This window comes from Triticum urartu, chromosome 5 (genome assembly GCF_003073215.2).
Source record: "Triticum urartu cultivar G1812 chromosome 5, Tu2.1, whole genome shotgun sequence".
Taxonomy (NCBI): Eukaryota; Viridiplantae; Streptophyta; class Magnoliopsida; order Poales; family Poaceae; genus Triticum; species Triticum urartu.
In genome coordinates, this window is record NC_053026.1 from 534,406,885 (window position 1) to 534,415,865 (window position 8,981).

Consider the following 8,981-nt stretch of genomic DNA (forward strand, 5'->3'; position numbering starts at 1 on the left):
AAGACCTACATACACAAAATCATCTTAAGATGAATAAAAATTGGGTTCAACCAAATTTTACATAAGTTTACAAATTGAGCATTCTCTGAAGAATGCATATACGCATCAGTCTAGATATATCCAAAACATGTTTCTGCCATACTGTACTTGTGAGATGTGTAGTCTGTACGACCCTGTTGGCTTCCTGAATGGCTTGAACCAGATGCTGGGACAGCGGCCTCTGCGGCGGCGGAGTTCATGCCTTGGCGTAATGGTGGCGGCGTTCTGCACCGAGCAGCGTCTGTTGACCCCACCGCGGTGGTGGAGGCCGGCGCCGTCGTGCACTACGGTGCTGTGATTGGCAAGGAGGTGGTCATCGGATCTGGGACCGTGGTCGGGCCTTCGGTATCCGTGGGGCAGTCCACCAGGATCGGGTATGGCGTTTTGCTGGTGTCATCTCAATGTTGAGACAGAGCAATCTCTGTTTGGTTGCAGTGATCATTTGTTGCAGATGAGTTATGTGTTGATATGTGCAGGTATAATGTTGTGTTGAGCAACTGCTCGGTGGGCGAGTTCTATACGATCCACAATGGCGCCTGCATCGGTCAAGACGGTGAGCACTTTCTCACCTAGTGTTGCAAATATGTCAATTGGCAGACATGGTATGTTCTATGCTCTACCACACTACAAAGAACATGTCACGTTACTTATTTCAGATACGTTGCACATGTTTACTAGGAACACTAAATTGCAGCTTCTCGGCTGATCAAAACAGTTCAGTTCTCTTAGTCATTTTAGCTGGTGACTTGCATCTCAAGTTTTTTGGTACTAAAGCCTATTTGGTCTGTTTATTGTCAATTTTTTAATTTTCTTTGTTTTACTGTTATAGTAGCTGAATAGTAAATATTTGGTTTATAAATTACTATCAAACAATAGGGCTTGATTTCTGATGCTATGTAGATGTAGGTGTCCATTGCTGATGTATCCCTTGCAGATTTTGGTTTCTTTGTGGACAAGGATGGACAGGTCAAGAAGAAACCACAAGTTAGTCCTCATCACTATCACTCGGTGGAAATTAAATACATGGGTGAACTGTTGGTGAAGATTACAAATAACTACTAAGTATTAAGGTTGAAGTGTTTTGTCACAATTATTGGGTTGAGTGGTGAAGAAGTTCTTGGTTAATATATGTTAAAACAAATGTGCAATGCTAGTAACAGAGAACAGAGGAAACCCAGAGGTAATGCTTTTACAACGTGACATGGAAGAAATAATGTCTTTCACTAAGAAGTGCCTACTGACTGAGTGACTCTGTATATCGTAATTTGATAATTTTTATGCATATAAAAAAATTAGGCCTCATAGAAAAAGCTTTGTATTCTTCAGGAGCTTTATGCAAGAATTGGAGACAATGTGGAAATAGGCGCAAATACATGCATTGACAGAGGCAGGTAACTTGTCACCTTTCTATCCTTTCTAAATTTATGTATTTTGATAATGTTCGATAGTTCAAAGCTCATAGAGTCGGCGTGCTAATGTCCAGGGAATGCTTAGCTTGGCTAAGGCCTCTGTTGGCTAGTCCATGATTGATCTCAATATACCTGACGAACTATGTACCCTTTCCATGCCACCATTATACATTTGACTGCAACTGATTCTTGCTGACAACTTCTAACTATATTTGTTAACTGCAGTTGGAGAGACACAATGATTGGAGATGACACGAAGATTGATAATCTAGTTCAGGTATTCTCTCCCCTGTTTTAGTTATCAGATTCAGGCTCTTCTCTCTTTTTTGTGAATTGGCATCCCTCTTGCAGATAGGTCACAATGTGGTGATAGGAAAGTGCTACTTGATTTGTGGACAAGTAGGGATCGCAGGTTCTGCAACGTACGTATAGCTTCATCTCATGGATGAAGTGTTCATTCCTCTTAGGTGTGTTATATAATTTGTCATGTGTGCCTTTTGAAATTTGTCCTATTATGTACACACAGGTTGAGTGACTACATAGTATTAGGTGGTAGGGTGGCCATCCGGGATCATGTCTCCATTGCTTCAAAGGTGCTGTTTTCTCAGCTCCGTCCTTTTGACCTTGCTTTATTTTTATTCCACAATATTTGTAATTTCCATGCAATTCTTTGTTGTCATGTGCTAAAAACTAGCTGCATTCACTAGTAGAAAAAGGGTCAAATGTGAAACACATTAGTGCCGGTTTGAATTTGAGCCGGCACTAATGTGACCATTAGTGCCGGTTCCAATGGCTAGGCGGGCGGGCATCATTAGTACCGGTTCGTGGGCAACCTTTAGTACCGGTTCATGCCACCAACCGGTACTAATGAGGCCAGTGCGGCTGTGGTCAGGCTGGGGCCCCCATGAAGATCTTTAGTACCTGTTCATGGCATGAACCGATACTAGAGTTTCTTAGTAAGATGATTTTTAGTCCCACCTCGCCAAGAGAGAGGCAGTATGAGCGGTTTATAAGCCGTGAGTGCAGAGACAATGACGAAGAGGCGCAATGCTCACCTGCACATTGATTAACTTCAAGCCTTTCAGAATAGTATAGATTGCACTGAGCTATGTGCAATGCAGTCTACACTATTCCGAAAGGCTTGAAGCAAATTAACCAGCATTGCACCTCTTTTTTATTTTCAATAACTTATTTGAACTCCGGACTTCTTCTGTTTCTATGCAGCATTCAAAGCGACGTCATCAATTTTCAACATGTTCTGACATCATTTGTTGTTTTGAGTCATTTACCTAATTGTTTAGAGAGCTAAATGACCGTGAAATTGAAAATCACTACAAAATGAACTGTGAAAATGTTGAATTTAGCATGGTATCATCATTTCACCCGCATAGCATGTGCGAAAGAGTAGAGAGGGTCACGGCAAAAACTGGACGCACTTCGTGTACAAACTGGACAATCTCTTTCGGAGTATCAGGGTTTCGGACGAGAACTCATCTGTTACACGGGCACTTCAATATTTTTTAAACTTATTTGAACTCCAGACTTCTTTTGTGTTCAGTATGCAGCATTTAAAGCGACGTCATCAATTTCCAACATGTCCTGACATCATTTGTTGTTTTTCAGTCATTTACCTAATTGTTTAGAGAGCTAAATGACCGTGAAATTGAAAATCACTACAAAATGAATTCTGAAAATGTTGAAACTTGCAATGGTATTATCATTTCACTCGCATAGCATGTGCGAAAGAGTAGAGAGGGTCACGGCAAAAACTGGACGCACTTCGTGTACAAACTGGACAAACTCTTTCGGAGTATCAGGGTTTCGGACGAGAACTCATCTGTTACACGGGCACTTCAATGTTTTTTAAACTTATTTGAACTCCGGACTTCTTTTGTGTTCAGTATGCAGCATTCAAAGCGACGTCATCAATTTCCAACATGTTCTGACATCATTTGTTGTTTTTCGGTCATTTACCTAATAGTTTAGAGAGCTAAATGACCGTGAAATTGAAAATCACTACAAAATGAATTCTGAAAATGTTGAAACTAGGCATGGTATCATCATTTCACCCGCATAGCATGTGCGAAAGAGTAGAGAGGGTTGAAAGTGCGTTATATCGACTAGAGGGGGGGTGAATAGGTGATTTTTATGAAAGTCTTTAGAACATAGAAGTTTTGAAGACAAACGATAAAATTAAACCTATTACCATGCAGCGGAAGGTAGACTACACTAGGCAAACCATAGTCAAGTATTCAATGAAGTGAAAGCACAAGGACTAATAGCAGGTAGGTAGTAAGGATCAGGTAGGAAGATATTGTGAAGCCAAACAGAACACCCAGTCACTCAGTGAAGACAAATGATAAAGCAAACATACAATGACTTCACAAGGAGTAACAGTAAGTAAAGTGAAGTGAAGATGAAACCAGTGACTCGTTGAAGACAATGATTTGTTGAACCAGTTCCAGTTGCTGTGACAACTGTATGTCTGGTTGGAGCGGCTAGGTATTTAAACCTTAGGACACACAGTCCTGGACACCCAGTCCTGAACACGCAGCTCAGGACACCCACTCCTCACCGTATTCTCCTTGAGCTAAGGTCACATAGACCTCGCCCAATCACTCTGGTAAGTCTTCAAGGTAGACTCCCAAACCGTCACAGACTTCGTTCACTGGCAATCCACAATGTCTCTTGGAAGCTCAGAACGCGACGCCTAACCGGCTGGAGGATGCACAGTCCTCAAGTGTAATAAGTCTTCAGATTACACAGACAAGAAGACTTAAGTGATGCCCAATTCTCTCTGGCTCTGGTGGTTAGGGCTTTATCCTCGCAAGGAATTCTCTCTCAAAGGCTTCGAGGTGGGTTGCTCTCAGACGACAAAAGCCGTGCTTTCAATCTGAGCAGCCAACGGTTTATGGTTGTAGGGGGTGGGATATTTATAGCCACTTGGCAACCCGACCTGATTTGTCCGAAATGACCCTGGGTCACTAAGGAACTGACACGTGTTCCAACGGTCAGATTTCAAACTCACACGGCAACTTTACTTGGGCTACAAGCAAAGCTGACTTGTCCGACTCTGGACAAGATTCGCTCTCATAGTCTTCACTCGAAGACATAGGTTTTTGGTTTAGGCATCACTTCAGTCATTCTGACTGGTTCTCTTGGACCCCACTTAACAGTACGGTGGTTCCTATGACTCAACACAAAAGAAAAGGGACTACGAAAGATCTAAGTCTTCGAGCTCCATAGGCTTCATATAGTGTCTTCTCTTGTCATAGTCTTCAATGTGAATATCTTCATATACCACCTTTGACTTCAATGTCTTCATACATTTTTAGGGGTCATCTCTGGTAGTAAAACCGAATCAATGAGGGACTTCTACCTGTGTTATCCTGCAATTCTCACAAACACATTAGTCCCTCAACTAGGTTTGTCGTCAATACTCCAAAACCAACTAGGGGTGGCACTAGATGCACTTACAATCTCCCCCTTTTTGGTGATTGATGACAAACTAGTTGAAGTTTTCAACGGGGAATATAATCTGTGAAATTGTAAAGGATAAGGAATTGTCTTCATAAGTTGCAAGGGCTCCCCCTGAAGATGTGCATATAAGTTAATTTGCTTTTGGAATGCAAATGCACATGGCAGGTTGTACTTGTGGAGATCCACTTCAACTTATGATGACAATCCACTATGCATGTGAAAGTATATGAAGATAATGACATGCATAATGGAAAATGGACGTCTGCAGAATGAGCTAAGTGCGGAATTTATCGTCGCACATGCAGAATTTATCTTCGCAAAACAAGGTGGCAAATAAGTAGCAGACGACCATCTAGTTTAAGTGTTACAACTCATAAGAACCAAATGTAGCAAAAACGAGAGTTGTAAGCACGAAGCAAAATATAAAGCACCGCCCATATGGACCCGCTTGAAGATTATCAATCTCATATGCTTCTCCCCCTTTTGTCAGTAATGACCAAAAAGGTTTGAAGACATAGAGCCTCTACTCGTTCCCATGAGGAGTAGATGAAGTAGCAGGGTTGTTGGTGTTGTTTGGCGGTGCAGAAGAGCTTGGAGGTGCTAAAGGAAGTGGCGGTGAAGTAGCATCGTCTTCTTCCTCAATAATTCTGGCAGTCACTGTGGCAGCAGAGGAAGAGAACTCAGAGTCTTCAAGGGATGGAGTTCCTAGCAGCATAGCCCTTCGAGGAGGTGTGGAGTCAAACTTAAATCTCTCAGAGAAGCCATCCTCTTGAAGATCAGCTTCAGAACACATCATCGTGAGCCCTTTCCATGTGCGGCGACTGCTTCAACGCCTTCAACGTTCTGAGCAAAACTCTGATGGTCTGCATTCTGAAGACTTAGAGGTTGCTTGGCAGGCTCAGAATATATGGCTTCAGTAGACATGTCCACGTCAGGCAAGAAGATCCGATGGTTGCGGGCTGAGGGCTAATACGAGATGGCGGAGTGTAGCTTGATCAGCCGCATGACCCAAGGGGCGTAGAACTTCAAACCAAACAGATCAATGTCCGATGCAGCAAGTTGGCGTATGAAGAAGTCCTGTGCATTGAAGCATTTGCCATGAAGTATATAAAAGACCAAAGTCTTCATTGCACCCTGAAGCTTGGCATTTGGAGAGTGCCCTTTGATAGGCCAGAGAGTTCGCCTGATGATGTGATAGATGGTTCTGGGCAGGTACTCAAGGTCTTCAACGAAGAACTCTGTGGGATAAGCAGCATCTTGGGGCAATGGCTTCATCATGCTGAGCATTTGACTCATATCAGGTTCTGGCCGCTGAAAGATGCTCTCAATAGCTTCAGCATGCAGCTGACAGCCTTGCTTGAAGAGATCGCCAGGAGTGGGCAAACCAGTGAGCTCAATGATGTCAAATGCATTGGCTTCGTGATGAACGTTGCCAGTCATCCACTCCAGGACCCAAGTCTTCGGATCTCTGCTGTACCCTTTGATGTGAAGTATGGCATAGAATTGTAGCAGCAGCTCTTCATTCCAATGCTCTTCATCAGTAACAAACTGCAGCAGACCCACTTGCTTGAAGCAATCCAACGCTTCTTCTAGACAGGGCAGACCAGCTATAGTTTCAACGTCAAGGCGCTTGTGTGGGAAGATGCGACCTTGGTTGTAAAGAATGCAAGAGTAATAGCTTCGCTGAGGATAGCTCTAGAACTGATCAGATGATATCCTTTCCCTTGAGTAGGGGTTCCTGGAGCTATTGAAGAACGTGTTGTCTGCCCTGAAGTCATTGATGTTGAAGGAGCCAGGTGCTGATGCAGGACCTGGAAACCTTGGCAGTCTTGGAACAGAAGTGGCGGGATCAGTGGCTTCGCTGTCTTCTGAAGCTTTTGCTGGGGAGGGCTCCACATTAGCTTCATTGGTGGTTGTGGCAGCCTCATGATTTTCATCCTCCACTTGACTAGCTGGAGGGTCGGTCACAAGCACATTCTCCTGGAGAACTGCTTCTTGGTGGAACAGGGGAGTGGGATCTTGTGGTACTTCTTCTTCTGCGGCTGTTGCAGCCGGAATGTCTTCAGCAGAGACCTGAGGCCTTGGACCTTTGCGAAGCCTGGGGAGCGCAGACGACGCCTGTGGAGTTGGAGTGGGATGGGCCTCATAGTCTTCTTCCTTTTGTGGGCGATCCGCCCATGAAGCATCCTGTGCAATTGGCATCAGTGGACGACCAATGCTGATGAGTTTGCTGTTTTCAAACTGAGGAAGGACTGCATCATCTTCTACATTGTCATGATGACCAATGTCTTCAGTAGCGATGGGATCAGCTGCTGGAATGTCTTCAGCTTCAGGAGCCTCTGTGGAAGCAGACTCATGAACTGTCAGTTGACGTTCCGCGTCAGGATGAACCATAGAAATGGGTTCAACTATCAAGGGCTCTATGGGAGCAGCCCGAGCTTTCTTGGTCTTTCTCTTTTTCTTGGTGGGGGCAGTAGGAGAGGCTTCAGAGTGTTTCCTCTTCCTGACTTCAGCCTCAGCAGTCCTTGTCTTCTTGAGCTCTGAAGCTATTAACCGGCTTTTTGGCTTCGAGCCAGTCAGTCTAGTTGGGAAGACAATCGGAACTGCTTCTTGCCTTGGTGCATCAGGTTCAGCCGTAGCAGGCTTCTTCTTCTTTGCGGCCATCCTGGGGTCGATGCCAGGATGCCCAAGCGCCTTGTGCTTCTCAGCCTCATTATAGGATTGCACACATCTGTCAGCCAGAGTCTTCATGCGCTCACGCGAACCCTGAGCTTCTGCATGCTTCTTCACAAAGGCTTCATTGAGCTCGTGCATCATTGTCTTGAAGTTCTTCACTTCTTGCACGCTGAGTTTGGCCATATGCTTCTTGAACTGAGCCTTTTCATAGTCAATCTTCTGCTTCAGTTCAACAATGCGCTGGGCAATAGCAAGTTCTGAAGCAATGGCGCATTGGAAGGCGACACTGAGGCCAATGGGTAGCTGCAGATCTTCAAAGCTGATGTTTGGCGTGTCAAACCACTCGTCAATGTAGTTGTGGATGATGATGACATCAAAGAGAGGCAGATCATTAAAGATTTCTGCTTCTTCTTTGCTCTTGATGAGTTGCTCAAGAGCGTCATCTGCAAAATCTTCATCACTTGACAGATCAATGTCGTCGTTGCGCAGAATGGCAGCAACTGTTAGCTCTTTGCCAGTGTGAGACAGAGGCATCTTGGCCTTCTGGGGCTTGGAGACGCGTGATAAGTCTTCAGACTGCACACTGTCTTCAGGAGGTGCAGTTGCCAATGGCTTCGCCCTTGAGATTTTTGGTGAAGGGGCTGGCTTTGAAGCTTTTGGCTTCTTCAACTGCTTTGGCTTCGGCACTGCAGGTGCGTCATCAGACTCAGTGTCAGCTGCAGGCTCATTCACTGTAGTCCCTTGAACCAAGATGTAGGTGATGAGGCCTTCAAGGTTGGCAAAAAGACCGATGACATTGGGTTCTGCATGTCGTGTGCCATCTGCCCTTGGAGATGAGGGACCAGGGTTGAAATCTAACCCAAAAGTCTTCTTGTTCTGCTTCGCTGAGTTCTGAGCAAACTGGAAGTTGCGCTTGAACAGATTGTCGTTACGACACCATAGCAGTGACGACGAGTGTGCATCAGCAGGCTGTGGTCCACGGACCATGCATGGATAGAAGCCTTGAGCAATGGCTTCATCTCTGGACCTGGGTAGAAGATTCTTGAATAGGATGTCACCCCACGGTCTCTTGATGGCGTTTTTCTCAGCATACTCCTGGGTCACAAATCTGTATTTGAACCATTGTTCTGCCCAATATCTTCGAATCCATTGGATTCAGGTCTTGCGCTGACTATAATCCTCTTCAGGATCTGTCTTGTACATTTCTGAGAGTTCATCTGGCAGATCTCTGGAGGTCTCACCATGATGCTTTCTGCCACCCTTCCTTGCTGCTTTCTCTGAAGCCATAAACTTTAACTTGAAAGGCTTCAAAGGTTTTCGTTTGCTGGACCAACAGGAACTGGCTTCCGCAGAATTTATGTGATGTTGTAAGAATTC

The 8,981-nt window shown here is 44.6% G+C and overlaps 1 protein-coding gene across 1 annotated transcript in view; it reads left to right on the top strand.

The window, feature by feature from the left end:
- The first annotated feature begins 222 nt into the window (after nt 1-222).
- LOC125510458 (probable UDP-3-O-acylglucosamine N-acyltransferase 2, mitochondrial) overlaps nt 223-8,981 on the top strand; it is a 16,093-nt gene continuing 7,334 nt past the window's right edge. The window contains exons 1-7 of the mRNA XM_048675638.1: nt 223-413; nt 534-592; nt 974-1,023; nt 1,366-1,430; nt 1,674-1,725; nt 1,800-1,870; nt 1,975-2,041. Coding sequence (XP_048531595.1) covers nt 238-413; nt 534-592; nt 974-1,023; nt 1,366-1,430; nt 1,674-1,725; nt 1,800-1,870; nt 1,975-2,041 — 540 coding nt within the window. The 5' untranslated portion in view covers nt 223-237. The remainder of the gene's footprint in view (nt 414-533; nt 593-973; nt 1,024-1,365; nt 1,431-1,673; nt 1,726-1,799; nt 1,871-1,974; nt 2,042-8,981) is intronic.